This window comes from Xiphophorus couchianus, chromosome 5 (genome assembly GCF_001444195.1).
Source record: "Xiphophorus couchianus chromosome 5, X_couchianus-1.0, whole genome shotgun sequence".
NCBI lineage: Eukaryota > Metazoa > Chordata > Actinopteri > Cyprinodontiformes > Poeciliidae > Xiphophorus > Xiphophorus couchianus.
In genome coordinates this window covers 34,916,346-34,936,402 of record NC_040232.1, presented here as the reverse complement: position 1 = coordinate 34,936,402, position 20,057 = coordinate 34,916,346, and the positions used below count along the sequence as shown (strand labels likewise).

At 41.9% G+C, this 20,057-nt stretch overlaps 1 protein-coding gene across 4 annotated transcripts in view; it reads right to left on the bottom strand.

Moving 5' to 3' along the window:
* tmprss6 (transmembrane serine protease 6) overlaps positions 1-19,737 on the bottom strand; it is a 32,999-nt gene extending 13,262 nt beyond the window's left edge. The window contains exons 1-16 of one of the 4 annotated variants that reach the window (XM_028016169.1): positions 19,316-19,734; positions 16,638-16,773; positions 15,718-15,860; positions 14,991-15,058; positions 14,567-14,754; positions 14,434-14,475; positions 13,282-13,486; positions 13,003-13,139; positions 12,511-12,623; positions 12,293-12,402; positions 11,096-11,238; positions 10,914-11,012; positions 9,484-9,597; positions 9,132-9,248; positions 6,715-6,883; positions 5,423-5,700 (exon numbers count right to left, since the gene is read on the bottom strand). In XM_028016169.1, the coding sequence (XP_027871970.1) occupies positions 5,423-5,700; positions 6,715-6,883; positions 9,132-9,248; positions 9,484-9,597; positions 10,914-11,012; positions 11,096-11,238; positions 12,293-12,402; positions 12,511-12,623; positions 13,003-13,139; positions 13,282-13,486; positions 14,434-14,475; positions 14,567-14,754; positions 14,991-15,058; positions 15,718-15,860; positions 16,638-16,773; positions 19,316-19,390 (2,137 nt within the window). In that variant the 5' untranslated portion in view covers positions 19,391-19,734. Of the gene's footprint in view, positions 1-5,422; positions 5,701-6,714; positions 6,884-9,131; positions 9,249-9,483; positions 9,598-10,913; positions 11,013-11,095; positions 11,239-12,292; positions 12,403-12,510; positions 12,624-13,002; positions 13,140-13,281; positions 13,487-14,433; positions 14,476-14,566; positions 14,755-14,990; positions 15,059-15,717; positions 15,861-16,637; positions 16,774-19,315 lie in introns of all 4 variants that reach the window. The other 3 variants (XM_028016170.1, XM_028016171.1, XM_028016172.1) reach the window with 3 other exon arrangements.
* Between the last annotated feature and the right edge of the window lie 320 nt (positions 19,738-20,057).

Genomic DNA, 20,057 nt, shown 5'->3' with positions numbered 1-20,057 from the left:
AGCCTCTGTGACTCCTGACGTCAGACGTTTTCAGCCTCTGTGACTCCTGACGTCAGACGTTTTCAGCCTCTGTGACTCCTGACGTCAGAAGTTTTCAGCCTCTGTGACTGCTGACGTCACAGAAGTTTTCAGCCTCTCTGACTCCTGACGTCACAGAAGTTTTCAGCCTCTGTGACTCCTGACGTCAGAAGTTTTCAGCCTCTGTGACGTCAGGAGTCACAGAAGTCTTCAGCCTCTGTGACTCCTGACATCGGAAGTCCTCAGCCTCTGTGACTCCTGACGTCACAGAAGTTTTCAGCCTCTGTGACTCCTGACGTCACAGAAGTTTTCAGCCTCTGTGACTCCTGACGTCACAGAAGTTTTCAGCCTCTGTGACTCCTGACGTCACAGAAGTTTTCAGCCTCTGTGACTCCTGACGTCAGAAGTTTTCAGCCTCTGTGACTCCTGACGTCAGACTTTTTCAGCCTCTGTGACTCCTGACATCGGAAGTCTTCAACCTCTGTGACTCCTGACGTCACAGAAGTTTTCAGCCTCTGTGACTGCTGACGTCACAGAAGTTTTCAGCCTCTGTGACTGCTGACGTCACAGACGTTTTCAGCCTCTGTGACTCCTGACATCGGAAGTCCTCAGCCTTTGTGACTCCTGACGCCACAGAAGTTTTCAGCCTCTGTGACTCCTGACGTCAGACGTTTTCAGCCTCTGTGAAGTCAGGAGTCACAGAAGTCTTCAGCCTCTGTGACTCCTGACATCGGAAGTCCTCAGCCTCTGTGACTCCTGACGTCACAGAAGTTTTTAGACTCTGTGACTGCTGACGTCACAGAAGTTTTCAGCCTCTGTGACTCCTGACGTCACAGAAGTTTTCAGCCTCTGTGACTCCTGACGTCAGAAGTTTTCAGCCTCTGTGACTCCTGACGTCAGAAGTTTTCAGCCTCTGTGACTCCTGACGTCACAGAAGTTTTCAGCCTCTGTGACTCCTGACGTCAGAAGTTTTCAACCTCTGTGACTCCTCACGTCACAGAAGTTTTCAGCCTCTGTGACTCCTGACGTCACAGTTTTCAGCCTCTGTCACTCCTGACGTCACAGAAGTTTTCAGCCTCTGTGAATCCTGACGTCAGAAGTTTTCAGCCTCTGTGACTCCTGACGTCAGACGTTTTCAGCCTCTGTGACTCCTGACGTCAGACGTTTTCAGCCTCTGTGACTGCTGACGTCACAGAAGTTTTCAGCCTCTGTGACTCCTGACGTCACAGAAGTTTTCAGCCTCTGTGACTCCTGACGTCGGAAGATTTCAGCCTCTGTGACTCCTGACGTCAGACGTTTTCAGCCTCTGTGACTCCTGACATCACAGAAGTTTTCAGCCTTTGTGACGTCAGGAGTCACAGAAGTTTTCAGCCTCTGTCACTCCTGACGTCGGAAGTTTTCAGCCTCGGTGACTCCTGACGTCAGAAGTTTTCAGCCTTTGTGACGTCAGGAGTCACAGAAGTTTTCAGCCTCTGTCACTCCTGACGTCGGAAGTTTTCAGCCTCGGTGACTCCTGACGTCAGAAGTTTTCAGCCTCTGTGACGTCAGGAGTCACAGAAGTCTTCAGCCTCTGTGACTCCTGACATCGGAAGTCCTCAGCCTTTATGACTCCTGACGTCACAGAAGTTTTGAGCCTCTGTGACTCCTGACGTCGGAAGATTTCAGCCTCTGTGACTCCTGACGTCAGAAGTTTTCAGCCTCTGTGACTCCTGACGTCACAGAAGTTTTCAGCCTCTGTGACTCCTGACATCAGAAGTTTTCAGCCTCTGTGACGTCAGGAGTCACAGAAGTCTTCAGCCTCTGTGACTCCTGACATCGGAAGTCCTCAGCCTCTGTGACTCCTGATGCCACAGAAGTTTTCAGCCTCTGTGACTCCTGACGTCAGAAGTCCTCAGCCTCTGTGACTCCTGACGCCACAGAATTTTTCAGCCTCTGTGACTCCTGACGTCAGAAGTTTTCAGCCTCTGTGACGTCAGGAGTCACAGAAGTCTTCAGCCTCTGTGACTCCTGACATCGGAAGTCCTCAGCCTCTGTGACTCCTGACGTCACAGAAGTTTTCAGACTCTGTGACTGCTGACGTCACAGAAGTTTTCAGCCTCTGTGACTCCTGACGTCACAGAAGTTTTCAGCCTCTGTGACTCCTGACGTCAGAAGTTTTCAGCCTCTGTGACTCCTGACGTCACAGAAGTTTTCAGCCTCTGTGACTCCTGACGTCAGAAGTTTTCAGCCTCTGTGACTCCTGACGTCAGAAGTTTTCAGCCTCTGTGACTCCTCACGTCACAGACGTTTTCAGCCTCTGTGACTCCTGACGTCACAGAAGTTTTCAGCCTCTGTGACTCCTGACGTCACAGAAGTTTTCAGCCTCTGTGACTCCTGACGTCACAGAAGTTTTCAGCCTCTGTGACTCCTGACATCACAGAAGTTTTCAGCCTTTGTGACGTCAGGAGTCACAGAAGTTTTCAGCCTCTGTCACTCCTGACGTCGGAAGTTTTCAGCCTCGGTGACTCCTGACGTCAGAAGTTTTCAGCCTCTGTGACGTCAGGAGTCACAGAAGTCTTCAGCCTCTGTGACTCCTGACATCGGAAGTCCTCAGCCTTTATGACTCCTGACGTCACAGAAGTTTTGAGCCTCTGTGACTCCTGACGTCGGAAGATTTCAGCCTCTGTGACTCCTGACGTCAGAAGTTTTCAGCCTCTGTGACTCCTGACGTCACAGAAGTTTTCAGCCTCTGTGACTCCTGACGTCAGAAGTTTTCAGCCTCTGTGACGTCAGGAGTCACAGAAGTCTTCAGCCTCTGTGACTCCTGACATCGGAAGTCCTCAGCCTCTGTGACTCCTGATGCCACAGAAGTTTTCAGCCTCTGTGACTCCTGACGTCAGAAGTCCTCAGCCTCTGTGACTCCTGACGCCACAGAATTTTTCAGCCTCTGTGACTCCTGACGTCAGAAGTTTTCAGCCTCTGTGACGTCAGGAGTCACAGAAGTCTTCAGCCTCTGTGACTCCTGACATCGGAAGTCCTCAGCCTCTGTGACTCCTGACGTCACAGAAGTTTTCAGACTCTGTGACTGCTGACGTCACAGAAGTTTTCAGCCTCTGTGACTCCTGACGTCACAGAAGTTTTCAGCCTCTGTGACTCCTGACGTCAGAAGTTTTCAGCCTCTGTGACTCCTGACGTCACAGAAGTTTTCAGCCTCTGTGACTCCTGACGTCACAGAAGTTTTCAGCCTCTGTGACTCCTGACGTCAGAAGATTTCAGCCTCTGTGACTCCTGACATCGGAAGTCTTCAGCCTCTGTGACTCCTGACGTCACAGAAGTTTTCAGCCTCTGTGACTCCTCACGTCACAGAAGTTTTCAGCCTCTGTGACTCCTGACGTCACAGAAGTTTTCAGCCTCTGTGACTCCTGACGTCACAGAAGTTTTCAGCCTCTGTGACTCCTGACATCACAGAAGTTTTCAGCCTCTGTGACGTCAGGAGTCACAGAAGTCTTCAGCCTCTGTGACTCCTGACATCGGACATCCTCAGCCTTTGTGACTCCTGATGTCAGATGTTTTCAGCATCTGTGACTCCTGACGTCAGAGGTTTTCAGCCTCTGTGACGTCAGGAGTCACAGAAGTCTTCAGCCTCTGACACTCCTGACATCGGAAGTCCTCAGCCTCTGTGACTCCTGACGTCAGAAGTTTTCAGCCTCTGTGACTCCTGACGTCAGACGTTTTCAGCCTCTGTGACTCCTGACATCGGAAGTCTTCAACCTCTGTGACTCCTGACGTCACAGAAGTTTTCAGTCTCTGTGACTGCTGACGTCAGACATTTTCAGCCTCTGACTCCTGACATCACAGAAATTTTCAGCCTCTGTGACTCCTGACGTCAGAAGTTTTCAGCCTCTGTGACTCCTGACATCACAGAAGTTTTCAGCCTTCGTGACGTCAGGAATCACAGAAGTTTTCAGCCTCTGTCACTCCTGACGTCGGAAGTTTTCAGCCTCTGTGACTCCTGACGTCAAAAGTTTTCAGCCTCTGTGACTCCTGACGTCAGATGTTTTCATCCTCTGTGACGTCAGGAGTCACAGAAGTCTTCAGCCTCTGTGACTCCTGACATCGGAAGTCCTCAGCCTTTATGACTCCTGACGTCACAGAAGTTTTCAGCCTCTGTGACTCCTGACGTCGGAAGATTTCAGCCTCTGTGACTCCTGACGTCGGAAGATTTCAGCCTCTGTGACTCCTGACGTCAGAAGTTTTCAGCATCTGTGACTCCTGACGTCACAGAAGTTTTCAGCCTCTGTGACTCCTGACGTCACAGAAGTTTTCAGCCTCTGTGACTCCTGACGTCAGAAGTTTTCAGCCTCTGTGACTCCTGACGTCACAGAAGTTTTCAGCCTCTGTGACTCCTGACGTCAGAAGTTTTCAGCCTCTGTGACTCCTGACGTCACAGAAGTTTTCATCCTCTGTGACTCCTGACGTCAGAAGTTTTCAGCCTCTGTGACCCCTGACATCGGAAGTCCTCAGCCTTTGTGACTCCTGATGTCACAGAAGTATTCAGCCTCTGTGACGTCAGGAGTCACAGACGTTTTCAGCCTCTGTGTCTCCTGACGTCACAGAAGTTTTCAGCCTCTGTGACTCCTGACGTCAGAAGGTTTCAGCCTCTGTGACCTCAGGAGTCACAGAAGTCTTCAGCCTCTGTGACTCCTGACGTCACAGAAGTTTTCAGCCTCTGTGACTCCTGACGTCGGCAGGCGGCAGTATTTCTTATTTCTACTTCCCCGTCTTCCTCAGCCTCACTGGAAGTCAAGTCAAAGTCTGAGAGCGACGTGGCGAGTAACAAAAACTCATATTGGCATTAAAGAAAATATCATAAAAAGTCCTTGCAAATATTTTCAAAATAGCGCAATAACATTTTTGATTTTCACTTTTTTGCCGTCAAAATCACATTTTATGGCGCTAATTTAGAAAGATGTTCAACATTATTTAATCTTAAGTTCTTATCGAATGCAGAGACTGCAATTTATTAATATTTTAACAGTTTAGCTGGTTTTATTAATATGTTCTGCCACTAACGGCCCTGTGAGAACATTCTGGATCTTGAGATCCAGCAAAATAAAATTAAATTTGACACCCTGCCATGCAGCATCTCAGTGAAATCAAGGATCTGGGCTTTATGTCAGAATTGGTCTCTCCTTTTCTTAATTCAATTTAGCAGTACGTTTTACATCATTGTCGTGTCACCCTATCCGATTTTACGTCAGCTTTAATCTTTTTCCAGATTATCTCACATTTTCCTCAAGCGTGCTCTGACACACCTTGAATTCAGTGACGTGATCTTTCCAGATACTGTAGTATTTTGGTTTTGTTTCTATTCCTTGGCCGCTCCGCTTTCTGCCCGAGATCTCCGACCTGTTGGCCAGCTCACCTCCCTCCTGTTGTGCTCCCCAGCCGGTGACCCAGCAGAGCAGGCCCGGCTCCAGCTGGTGGGTGGCCGGCGGCAGGCAGGCGGGCCGAGCGTGTCCGGTCAGCAGTGCGTACGCGGGCCGGTCCAGCTTCAGCAGGGCGAGGTCGTAGTCGTGGGTCTCGCTGTCATAGTATTGATGGAGGTGGATCTGCTGAACCCGAGCCACCTCCTCTATGGAGCTGCTGCGGTTCAGCAGCAGTTTACCCAGATACACCGTCCACACCGAGGGGGAGTACACACTGCAGCGGGAATATCAGAGCGAGAGGGTAAAGGCCCGTTACGGTGACAGATATTCCAGAACCATAAATTGTCACAGACGTTATCACGATAAAACGTAATATTACTGTTTTGAGACTATTTTCAGATAATATAATGGATAGTAATGCAAGAGCACATTCTCAAAGATAAGTAGATGTCACTTCTAATGAACATTTAACACTGGAACCGGAAGACGTTTTATGTATCCAAAATAAGTACATTAAACAATAGAAACGGCAAATAAAATGAAATATTAAGTCTCTGTAAACAAAATTGTCCTTCAAAAAAGGGCCAGTTACAGACATACACATAAGCACTGGGAGAAGGCAGATGAGCTAAACTTTTTCACAGATTATATTACGATGATTTTAACAAGTAGAATTTATATATATATAGTATATAAAACTTGCATACTGCAGCGTTAATACATTTTTAATTTTATAAATTTATTTATTAATTTATGAGGCTTTGCATTTATGCCTTGATTGGAGAACATGACTATATTCCTTTCTGTGACGTGAACATGATTCCGGGTCCAGTGGATTGAGCAAGATTTTCAGCAGGGGGCCATATGCCCCATCGAATCTCCCGGAGGGGTGCCACTGTCTTCGACTCTGATTTTTGATCTATATCAATCAAACAATCATAAACAGTACAACTCAAAAAGTTTTTAATCCTTCCCAAGAAAATTAAAAAGTGCCGTAATTCTTTTGAGCTGCATCCCGGTTAAGCTATTTTTGAGAGACAGGTGCAGATAAGACCAGAAATGCACTCACATCACTCCCTCACTCACTCTGAGACGGTTTTAACTCCTACATCCTTATCCTTATCCATCACTTGAGCCAAACGCAGAGGGAGTTTTAAAGAAAAGAGACGATCCTGATTTAGGAAACAGGGAAATGAAAGAGCGTCCTTCAAAGCGTAGGCAGGGAGTGAAAACATGACATTTGCAACAACAAAGAGCTTCAGGTCGTCTGTTTGCTGCTGGCACTCACCTGTCGTCGTAGAAGCAGTGGGCGGCCGACGCCACCCACTGACTGGAGATCAGCGCTCCTCCGCAAATGTGGGTCCCTCGCACCTGCAGGCTGGTCTGCCAGGGCCACTCCCCCTCTGAGGCGTCGCTGCCCCCGACGATGCGGGTGGAGAACTGCCTCAGGCCACATTCTGAACACGGGCAGACATCGAAAAAACACCCTGAAAAAGTATTCCTGTCCTCTAAAACTTTCACATTTTGCTTTGTCGCAGCTACAAATGTCTTTTGAAAACTTAATATAACAAAAAGTAGAAGATAACTGTAACATCTAAGGAAATGACACTTCCATCTTTTACTATTAACCTTTATTTAGCTATATATAAAAACTACTAATACGAAACATAACTATCAATAGCAATTGCAGTTAAAACTCTCTTCTTCATGGTCTGTCAGCGATACCTTTAGTTCACTGAGAGTCACTTTCTCTCAGGTGACCGAGTCCAACAGATTTATTTTCATAAGTATTTTCGCATTACTGCTTTTACTATGATGTCTACTTCATATAAAGCTTCATTAGAAATTGCTTTGGGTTTATTTCAAATGTAATAGATATTGAGATGGGAAAGAAAATTAAAAAAAAGTGGGCAGAAAAGTTTAAAGGGAAAGAAAGACAGAAACAATACAAAATAACAGGCTAGATACTGTATCTGCTTCTACGCCTGCAGAAAGAGAGAGGAAACAAACCAAACTGAAAAACTTGAAACAAAACAACTGTACATGTTTAATGTGTTCCACAGTGCTTGTTGCTAAATGAAACATTGAATTTGTCTGGCTTTGACATTAGCTTTTTTTCCTGTCACTGTGTATGAAAGGCAGATTTGTGTGTCTAACTATTTGTATTTGTTCTGTAAAACAAATTGTGCTAAGTGAGCTTTTGGATCTTTCCCCCACCAGATCCCATGTCCCCCTTACTGGGTTAATGCTCTCCCAGTCCAGCTTGTCTGTGGAGAAAGCTAAATCTTGACACGTTCGCAGTTGTGTTATGACGGCTGCGTAATTGAAAATTGATAAACAAATCGTAAAACAATTTACAGTTTATTAATCGTGAATTGTTTTACTATTAATAAACGGAACAGCTTGGATTATTGTTTACAACCCTTAAATTTCACTAATTTGTTCCTTTTGATAAATGTCTGAGGCATTTACAGAGCAGCTGTGTTTACACTTGAATGAAATTACACTTATAAAACCCAGGGCCACTGACTGAGTCATATTTAGGGGTATCGTATTAAAAGTAGCTCAATACATGTACACGCCGCACTATTCAGATTATCTTTAGTCGGAAAAAAACGTAAAGCACATAGTATTTTTCATCCACTTCACAATTGTGTATTTTATATGGTTCTATCACCACATGTATTAATAAAATAGATTGGTGTTTGGTTCTAACGCGAAACAATGTAAACAAGTTTGAGAGACATTAATGCTTTTGCACCGTTGCACACCCATAAATCCTCAGATAACTCAACAGTAGCATCTCAACGATCTAATTTAAAATGTGATGGATTTATTTATTAAACCGCAAGTTAAGGCCAAGTATTGCATTGTTGTAATACATGGGGGCTTTTAAGCTCTGACTGCATTTCCTTTATGGCTACTTTCAAGCATTTACATTGAGGGAGCCAACCTTATTTGGAAATGTTTACTCAAACAAGCTATAAAGTTTTCATGAGCAGAAGGTGGCGACTAAAATGGTTGGAGTCTATCTATGAAATCAGTAACATTTAGAGTTCAGCCTTATATTTTCCTAGCGGAAGGTTTTAAAGCTCTTCCCCTGGCTCCATGTAGCTTGGAGAATAGACTTTAAAATACTTCCTGTTAGTTTATAAATCCCTGTACGGCTTAGCAAAAACATACATTAAGGACGTGTTGCCATGGTATCAACCCTTCCAGACCTCTCAGGTCTTCTGCTTCTGGTCTGCTCCCAGAATCTGGGACCAGATCCCCAGAACCAGAATCAAGCAGAAAAGCAGCATTCAGTTTTTATGAACCACAAATCTGAAACAAACTTTCAGTTTTCGGAAGCTTGGAAGGCGGAGGTAGGTCCAGCCAGGCGTTTTGCACAGCTGAATGGTTGCCAAGGGAGAACAAAGGATTTCTCAAACATTGCATGAAAGAACCAAATCAACACTCCAGGCATGTTTTTGACAAAAGAATAACTATACAACATAATCCAAAGCTCAAAAAAGTATGTATATATATATATATAGTTTTACATAATACTACCCCTTTAACAGGAAAACAATGAATAATATTTAGTTATAACAGTATGATTGATTGGTCTACATGCAAAACAAAGTGCTACCCTGATAACATCCACAGAATAATTGATAAAAACCAGATTAGTTTTAGTTTTAGTGGAACGTCGTCTGATCTCACCGCATCGATTCTCATCCGAGGCGTCGGGACAGTCTGTGACGGAGTCGCACTCTGGGTTCGGCTTCTTCAGGCAAGTGCCGTCAGCGCAGACGTAGGTCATATCCGTACACTCTACTCCTGGACGCACAAACAGACCCACACACCGAGAACCCAACGCTGGTCAGAAAAGCTAACGTGGAGAGGTTTTCTTACTTAATGTTCCACATCTAAATAACACAAACAGCTTGCTTTGAAATACTTCCCTGCAAAGAGTAAAGGAAAGGGAATTTTTCTTCATGCTGTGACACCTTCTAATGTGTGTGTGCGTTGCGGGTGGGGGTGTGTGTGTTAGTGTTGGAGGTCAGAGTGTTACCATCAGTGCAGTTCATCTCATCGGAGGCTTCGGGGCAGTCTGGGTGTTGGTCACACACTTTATAGTAGTCGACACACTGACTGTCCTCGGGGCATTTGTACTGCGCCACACACACTGAAACACACATGATAAAGTATCACTTTGCACGTCTTATAAAACATTGTAATTAATCTTTACTTTTGATTAAAAAAAATTAAATACATAGATTTTTAAAATAAATATATTTGGTGCCGTTTGCACAATTATTTTGAGTTACTTAGCCTGTAATAAAAAATAAATGATATAACTTTTTTTTTTTCAAAATCTTATTTAAATCATGTTGTCCATTCATTTATAAATGTGACCATTTCAAACTACAAATATTCAGTTAGCAAGGTAATTATTTAGCTTTAAACTAAATTTTTAGCGAACAGACTAAATATTTAGATTTAAGCCAAATATTTAATTAGCAAGAAAAATATTTAGTTAACCATCTAGTTAACCACTTAGCACCAAACTAAATATTTAGGTACTAAGCTAAATATTTACCTTTATAAAATAAATAAGTGCAAGCTTAGTACTTGATTCGAAATTAACTATTAAGTTAGCAAGATAAATATTTTGTTCACCATCTAAATATTTAGCTCCAAACAAGTTAGCTTCAAACTAAAAATTTGGTTTAAAGCTAACTATTAATTAGCAAGATAAATATTTAGGACTACAGTGCAGGGCATTCTGGGTAACTATAACTAAATCAAACGGGTGATGCTAGCGCTAGAGGGAACAATGTAGCATTTCTCTTTTCCCAAAGACAAAAGAGAAATGCTCCAACCACTAATATCTGACCCTACCCTGTGTTTTGTTTACATTTTGCCAAGCAGGAAGTTGCTCTCGGTGTCATTTCCTTCAGTGGTTTTTGGTGCAGCCCCGCCAGAGGCGAGGTGAACAGGGAACAGGTTTTTGAAAGAGTTTGGATCATTTCACACATTGCAGTGTGAAAGTGAATCGCACCAGCTGAACATTTATCAAATGTTGCAACTTTGATCCCCAATCGAACCGAGTTATCCGGGTTATCATGTGGGAAAACACCCATTATATTTAAAGTGGAGGTAAATATAAAGTTGGTTAACTAAACATTTAGCTTGCTATTTAGATATGTATTTTGGTGACATTTATAAATCAATGAACTAGTTATCTTATGACAGACTAAATATTAATAATACATTCAACTATTTGGTAAGCTTCACTACAAACAGCAAATGATTCTGAGATCTATATTACAGAGTTTTTAAAGGCTCCTGCTGGCACCTGGGTCCTTAGACCAGCTCCCAAGAAATGACGCGTCTGTGTTGAGTATTTCAGTAATAGACTTGACAGTGTGTAACTATCTTCCCTTGTTGAAAAGCCTTGGTGATGTATGCCATTATGAATTTAAAATCTAAACTTCGTACCACAGTTCCTCTCATCCAATCCGTTGGAGCAGTCCTTGATTCCGTCACACAGGGGGACACAGAGTCCGCTCACAGTGCACAGGAACTGACCTGGACAAGCTGCACACACAGAAAACAACAACCAAAACTCACGTTGGACAAAGGGTCTCTTCTCGGGAATCTTTCCTGCATCCGCAACTTACGGTCGGAAAGGTTAAAGATGCTGTAGTGGACCTGAAGGCCCGGCCCGGTCAGCGACACCTCGGAGGTCATAACGACGGTGGTTGAGTGTGTGAGCAGGGAGAGGCGTTCGCAGTACGGCTGCAGACCTCTGGTACCGCACAGCCTGAGAATTCAACCAGCATCGTTTCTTTTATAATGATAAAAAAAGGGACAATGAAGAACTCAAACATAAATGTTGGCATTTCATGCACTGAACCAGATTATAGCAAAAGCTAATTTGCATCTGCAGTACCTTGACTAGTTACAAAAATGGACATACAATAATGAAATAAGACAGAAAATACAACACTATGAGTTATTTTCTATTCACAATACACACACATGTACAGACTTAACCACTGGCACACACGCCGTCAAGCGGTTAATGTTCACATAACTGAGCGGTTTTTAACAACCTAAGCTAGACTGTATGTAAAATGAAAATCATATATTTTTATCCAAACAGATGGGTGTAATTTTTGCCTCTGACTATCTGTAGATAAAGATGAGAATATGAAACCTGCAGGTTAAAAACAACATAAAAAGGTCACTAGATAGTATTAGGATGCTTTAGTGAGACAATAGTGCCACCTTGTGTTCAGACAACTGTGAAAGTCCCCTCACTTGAGTCTGGTGAATGATTTAAAAAAAAATATTATTAAAAAATAATTGAAGTTGTAGTTACAAAAACGTAATTTAGTTGGGAATGGGATTCAGTCAGGCTTTAAAGAAGTTGTGATATAGTAATTGTTTTGGCACATGGACATGATTTAATGTTATTGCAACTAAACTGAGATGCACAATGTGAAAAATCCAGTTAGCAGATTATTTTGTTGTGAGGTCTGCTAGCCTTTTAGCTGCCACCTGCATGTGTAGTCTAAATGGAGGAAGAAAAACAGAGAAGTGGGGCTTAACCATAAACCTGCCTTTTTTACTTCAGCGGTGCAGCACCTGGACCTTTCATAAAGGATCGGAAATATTTATGAAGCCAGACGTTTTTGGGGTTTTTTTCCCTTGATTGTCTAACATTAAAATACACATAACTTTTCTATTTTAAGTCACGTAGGATTCTGAAAAGTCTCTACGTTATAATTAGATTTCTGTTTGTGGTTTAAACCTGTAGTTTAGTTGAACACTGGAAAAAGAAGGCCATCCAGACCGATTGTAACAGACCATACCTGCGGTTCTGGATGACCCACTGACCCTGGGTGCAGGCCTGGTTGTAGCTGGCTCTGCTCAGCTCGTAGCCTTCAAACTCCAGAGCTAAACCCAGCGCTGCGCCGGGCATCTGAGAGAAAACAGGAAATGTTTGAGGGGTTTTTCATGGTCTTCGACACCGGCTGTAACTACATGTTAAAAGAAACAACGTAGAGGTACGGATGGAAGGGACACTGACGATGAAAGTCCAGGTACAGTTGGTGTTCGGAGGATAGAAGCTGGGGAAGAAAGGCGTCTGCAGAATCCCCTGCACCCCCTGTACTTCCTTCAGCTGAACAGAGGAGATGCAGTCTGAGAATACCGAGCAGAAAAAATCTAGGTTAGAAATCCGTTTGGCCTTGCGGTATGAAACTCAGGAATTCAGCTGCATGTGGTTTGCTAATGAAACTGTGTACTTCAACAAATTTACGGTCATGTTTTTTTAATGACATTGGGTGAAGAAACTCATGTGATGTGATTTTAATTGATTTTCGTATTCAGTGGAAACACTGTAATTCCGAAATTTTGTTTTTTCGACATTAGCGGAATGTCAACAACGTTTTTCGCACGTTTGTAATGGAAACAGAGCTTTAGGCGGCAGCATAATAGCAGAATTTGTTTCTATTGAAAACTCTATACCATGGCTTCATAAACAATACTTCTTTCAGATGTTTGACAGCTTCAGTCTTACCCTGTTGGGGCCAAGCTTGCGCAGACAAAGAAAATGGGTCCTTGTAATTGTAAAGACCTTTTTTCCAAACCACTGTCATCCACTCGCCGGATGAGAGCACGCGCACCACGTCCTCATGTCTGCTGCAGCCATACACCCTTCAGTAGGAAACAATGCTAAAATGTAGCCACATGATTGTTCTTTTCTGAGGTTTTGAATTTTGACTTTCACAGAGCTCGGATCTTAAAGCGATCGAGTTTGTTGCAGCTTTTGTTGAAAAAACAAAGAAAACCAACTTACGACGTAATTAGATGGTGATCGGAGGGGGTGATGGAGTCATACACCACCAGCCGGTCTCGGCACTCGGGGAGCAGCCACTCCATGTGGAGCTCCAGCTGGGAGCCGGGGTCGGTCTGGAGGTGCCACAAGCAGGAGGGCCGATGTGTTTCAGGGCCGCGCAGAGCCACGGGGCTGCTGGACACCACCTTCTGGTAACGGTAACAGTCTGAGGACGAAGAAGTCAGAACTTACAATAAATACTTAGAAGAAGAAGAAACCTTTCATTTACACTTTAAGGGCCCATCAAAAGATGAAAACTAGTGAAACTGAATACTGAATTATTGCAGAATGACTAATGTAATTCCATGATATTTGCATTAGTTTCACAAGGTGTCTTAGTCTGGTACCACACGCTACCACAAATCTTGTTTTTCCTTTTCTTTTGAGTTGCTTTGACTAAAAGCCTTTGCTAAATGCCCACTTATAAATCCTTGATAATATTCAGCTGAATAAAACATGGAGGGTAGAACAATCTGCCAGCTGTTCTGTCTTCTGTTCTAATTTGTGGTTTTTCACTAAATCAGCCTAAAATTACATTAACCAGCTGCTTGGGTCTTACTTAAAACATTTTCCTTTTATCTATCATAAACACATTTATCCATCTTCACTGCGTTGGGAAAATATTCATACTAATTCAGTATATAAACTCTTTTCACTTTACAGCTACAGATTTCAGTATATTTATATTTTGGGGGGATTTTATTAACGGAACCAGGAGTCTGCAACATTTACAACCCAAAGAGCCATTTTTATTCAGGCCATCCAAAGAAAACTTGTTCAAAGCAACAAGCGACTAGGAAATAAGACAACTTATAATTTTAGATAAATATCTACTATTGGAAATTTGTTGTGATTTTAAAAGAACTACCATTTTATTTATATTCTTAAGATTTGAAAGAAAGATAAACATAAAATGTATTTTAGAAACGATGGGAAAATGACACTAAACATAAAAATTCACATTGATTCCAACCTAATGACTAGAAAGACTAAAACACATCACTTGTACCCTTAGTGACACTCGCTATAGGACAAAAAACCCATAGAGTGATAATAAAATTAACAAATTACAAAGTAAAAAATGATGAAATGGAAAAAAGAAAGAAGTGATACCAAACGAAGATGTCAAAACTTCTACAACTTTGGAGTCAGTTTCTGTGGGGAGGTGAACAAAAACCAAATGAAACCGAAAATATATCAGGAATACGATCTGTTTCATGATCTCATTCATAACTCTTTGGCTCACCAGTAACACACAGGGTAGGGAGGTGGAACAGGAAGCCATCCACGTTTGCTGTCTCCCCGCGCTGTGACCTTCCGTACCACCTGAGGCCGTCCTCCAGGCTTCTGGTGACTTCTTCTACTGTGACTTTTCCAACGTGACTGCTGGGGACCGACAGCACTATCCAGAAGTGAGCCACCACACTCCCCTGCCTGCAGGCACACAGACGGGCCTTACATGAACACAACCGATAATAGAGTAATAAATAAATGGATAAAAATAAACTGCTCCGTAACTCTTAAGCACTTTTCACTATTGATTTAGACATCACCCACTGTCTTAGGAGGCGGGTTTTAGGTGTATGCTTTGTGAAAAGAAGTGAAGTTCAGTCACTTTGGTTTTAGCTTTAATTACTCCACTACTTAAAGAAAAACAAAGGCCCACATACCCAAATGCAAAGACAGTGGTGTAGTTAAAGTATCTGGAGAGAGATGAGGCTTTTAAGATCTTCTTTAACTAAAAGACACAAAAAACACATTATTTAACATTCAGCAGCCTTTATTTAATCCTGTTTTTTGAATTGGTGTGATTTCATTTCCACATTTTAATGTGATTAGCTGCGTTTCCATCACAGAAGTGCGAAAATCTTCATCTATATTCTACTAATGTCCAAAAAGCACAATTTCACAATTGCGATGTTGCTATCAAATAACAACATTATTGTTGTTGTTATCCAACATTATTGTTGGAAATGCTACTTCCTGTTGTCTTCTTCGACGTTTCGCCAGTAGTAACATGTGATCATGTGATGCGAAAAAAGGGTTTCCATTGCAGTTTTGCAAAATACATTATTTCGATAGGCTGATAAAACACCTCATCCTAGCACTTTTCTTTTTTTATCGAAAAACTCGTTTCGACAAAAAACAAGGCTTTTACCGACTTTCTTTAAGTCGGCGTGTTTCCATTAAGCAAATTTATTTTTGTAATTTCAATTTGCACAATTTTATGGTTAATGGAAATGCAGCTACTGATAAGTGAAAGTAAACAGAGAACGTTGCTCTGCTTTTATTCTGAAGACAGGAAGTGCATTTTGTGTGTCAGTGTATCTCAGAATCACCAGTACAGTATGTATCAGTGTGAACCCGTATTGAAAAAAAAGCGTGTTTCCTGCTCACCGTGTTCTCTACATATTTTGCTTCAGTCTTAAACACTGGGTTACTGTGACAGGCCAGATCTGCTGAGAAGTTCCTGTTGACGATGGTTAAATAAGCCGTGTACTGCTGCTGGACACGAGGCTCTAACGTCCAAACACTGTATTCTGTCACAGATAAAGAACAACAAACATTAGAATTTAATCCGTAGATATGGACAATAAGTTGTTGGCACATTTTAAATTGTTCGTACTTATGTGACATCAGGTCAAAACGCCAACTTTCATTGTGAAGACAAAATAAAAAACTTGTCCCAAATGTTTTACTGAATAACATCTACCAAAAGGTCTTTATTATAGTCCAACCACTTGCCTCACAGCTGATTGGAAAGGCAGTACAGATGGACGGCGGCCTAAAGAGCTTCAGAAGAAGACAGTTTTTCACCTTAAATTAATACAATGATAACGATCTCAATGGAACGTCCTTTCTTATGTTGGTGTAACGGCAGAAAGACCAAATGATTCACAAGCCATCATTGAAAGACTTACACTTTATGTCACACAGTAAAGCTAAAAGTCTCCAGCAGCACAGAAAAAAGTCCCTAGATTTGTCACTTGTTGTTTTGTTTTTCATAAAGAGTCACTATAGGTGTCTGGACAGTCACTAAATATAGCAGCAAAGTCTATAAGTAAACAACAGTGCTACTTTTATCTTGACCACAGCCACACTTAACTCCTCCGTTCAGCCCCGTACTGAATTCATGGGAAGTCAGTACGTCAGATGATTTAAGATATCTGACCAAAACATTTATAACTTTTTGGATTTACTGAGGAGATCTTTTATTTATTTATTTTTTTTTACTTTTTGATTTCAGACATTCGAAAGTATTTGCTTGGCCAAAGATGAATAACTCCACACTGAGAAACTGAGAAAGAATCGCTCACCCAGGAAGTACCAGGCCAGTGCGGCTGCGACCGCAATAATGAAGACGATAAGGACGACGAGGGAGGCGAGCAACAACTTGCAGGTGCGCGTCGTCTTTATGTGTAGTTCTACATTTTGTGTAGCAGCTCCTACCTGCTTAGAACAAAACCAAAATAAAATTACAGTATGTGTGCCCCCAACATAAATTACCATGATATCTAAACATCATTTTAGATCATATAAAACATGTTTTGCTTTTGCTACGTCTTGGTTCATCAGGGGGAAATACAGGTCTCAGGTGGTTTCCCAGTAGATTGTTGCCATACGTAATCCTTACAGTAAGGTAGCTGTTATTTTATTCCTCTGGGTAAAATTTTTGAGAGATAACAATATCAATCTGACTTCAAAAGGCAAATAAATCCGAGACGCTACGAGTTCGAAGTCACGTTCAATAATTCCCTTGGTTGACACCTGGGTTAAGGAAAGATGGGATTTTGTGATATTTTTCTTTCCCAGTCAATTGACACTTGTCATCGCAGTTTAAATTCTTTGGCTGAGTTCATCAACACTCATTTTCTTAAACAGAGATATGTAAAAAATAGTAATAACAATAATGCTTTTCTAAATAAACTGATATTTTTGGATCTCACTCGTTCATGAAAACAGAAAATGAAAAGAATAGGGCACATTTATAAAAACGTCATTTAATTTCTAAATCACCATTAATAAATGATGTTTTATCTTTTTGAGAAAAGTGCAGAACGAAACCCAGTAAATTTCATAAATCCGGGCATGCCGTGGTGGCGTAGTGGTTAGCGCGACCCGTATTTGGAGGCCTTGAGTCCTCGACGCGGCCGTCGCGGTTTCGACTCCCGGACCTGACGATATTTGCTGCATGTCTTCCCTCCTCTCCTTCCCCGTTTCCTGTCAGCCTACTGTCATATAAGGGACACTAGAGCCCACAAAAGACCCCCTGGAGGGGTAAAAAAAAAATCATAAATCTGTGGGATGTTCCAAACTTTCTACTTTTTGCCAAAATCCTAGAATCTGAAAACAGAGTTTGACTGCAACAAGCTTTGGCTTACAGTAATGTCTAAAGTCAAACTTTTGTCTTAATCCATTCATCCATCCATTTTCTGTACACCCTTGTGGGTCGGGAGGTGCTGGTGCCTATCTTCAGCGAACGTTTCAGGCGAGAGGCGGGGTCACCCTGGACAGGTTGCCAGTCTGTCGCATGTCTTCCTTTAGTTTGGGTCATATGAGGAACATTTTAAACAATTAAATATCATCATTGCTTTGGATAGGAAGCAACATTGTTCTTCCTTGTCTGTTGACCAAAGTCATTTTTTGTTGATTATGAGTTACTTTTCAGACAGACTCAGAAGGTTTACCAGCTCATTTTGATTTTAAATTGAGTCCTCCAAGGCTCATTCTTAGGCTCCCTTTTATTAATAGCAGCATTGATGATTTGATCTTTATAACTAAAGTGCGCCTTTTCAACATGATACTGTGTTATGAAACTAGACTAAATGTTTTCCAGAAATCCCTCCTGGCTCTATGATTACATCACTATTTCTACCCTATTGGAAGACTTTATTGGAGGAGAGTCAGCCTTTCTTTTCAGAGTATATTGACTGTTTAGTAAAAAAAAAAAAAAAAAAAGCTACATTGCAGTATGTTGTCAATATTTACTATAACCATTTTTACTTCATTAGTCTTTTAAGGAATGTCTCTGAAGACCTCTGCACTGATTTTATTTCATTTTTTTGCCCATGCTTCTTTGCAACTTTCCACAAGTTAAAGCTCGATTTTAATGTCCCTAAACCTTTCACCATTGTTTTGGAGCTGTGGCTATATATTTAAGAACTTTTTTGCAATGCATTTTCTTTTCTGGCTCTCTATAAAAAAAGGGATTTCTGACAAAAACACCAAAAATGACATTAAGCTCAAATTAATACCCAACTAATTTCTGTTGAGTGTTTAAAACCCCTCAACCTAAATTAGAATGTTACTGTTTTAAAGGTACAAGCACTGTAAAAAAATGTGTCACAAACATTTTTGAAAAACTTATACTAGAAACTGAATATTTGCATGTATAACTTAGTATTTTGAAAGTTTCTAGTGGTTTTGTTGGTCGTCATATTAATCCTAAAAACATTTTTCATGTCTATGCACTCTAAAATGTGTCACACTGATACCAACTGTTCATCTTTATGTCTTTTTAAGTGGCTACTCTGATGTTTAGCACTGTTTTTTTCTCTTATCTTAATCATCTTCAAAGTAATACCAAAAGCCCACTCTGACTCATGAGTGGCAGCTACACGTCAACCTGCCTTTTTGTACGTGCAACTTTTTCCATTAAGTTGAAACCATATTTTGTTGCATATAGAAGGAGTTCCCCTTTCTAGGCTTCTGTGAAATTGTGTACAAGACGGTTTTAAAACCCCTGAAATCGAGTGTGGCTGAAGAACACATAACAGGAAGGGGTTTTGAGTACAGGAACCTGAAAGTTAGCATGAAACTAAAGCCAGGCGAAAGCCCATTTTTCATGTCCTTACATTTCAGTTTACACTTAAAACCGCAGCAGAAGTTTCTGTTTCCATAAACAAGGGCATCCGTTATGAAATACGAGGCAATAAAAACAGCACGTTAGACAGTGCGTTAAAGTTTTGTTTTTCGGCGTTTCAGCAATACTGACCTCATTGCTCAGAGAGGCAAGTGTAACCTCCCGGTCACAAGAAAGGGACTCCTTCGAGCCGCACCCGAGTGCCATTGAATCACTCCAAGTAACTTGTGGCCTGAGTAGACATCGTAGCCTCCTGGAGGGCTCACAGTTGTTCAAATCTTAAGACTCTTATTAATAATTTTCAGCTTGCAGACAGCAAAAGCTGCTGTTTTCCGCTGCAGCTCCTGCTGTGTTTGTAAGTCCAAAGGTGTCCGGAGCTCGGTTGAATTTGGACGCTGATGTCAGGCAGGGCTGGCATCCACAAAGCTCAGAAAGGCTCCGCTTTATTCCCGCACAACGACTGGCATAATTCACATACAGCAACAGGAGCGAGAGTCAGGTGCATCGCAGTTGCACTAATGGCACCGCCTGGCAACAGTGAGGTAACCAGTCAACACCCCCGTGCACAGGTAAGTCTGTTGGGTACGAAGCATGGTGAAGGTTCTGCAGTTCATGTCAAGCCCAATGCCAAACACACAGCGTATCTAGAGAAGATGCAAAACTTCTTTTATTGGGATTAAGCTTCTCAACAGTGCGCTACATTTGTTTATGTTTTGACTTGATAGGATAGGCAGTACAAAGGACACCAATAAAAAGCATAAAATATATTTAATATATTGTAAAAATCCCAGAAACTGAAGAGATTTATGGCAATATAAACAGAAACATAAAATCAAATTTAAAGACAAACTACAAAAACATTAATCGCTGCACT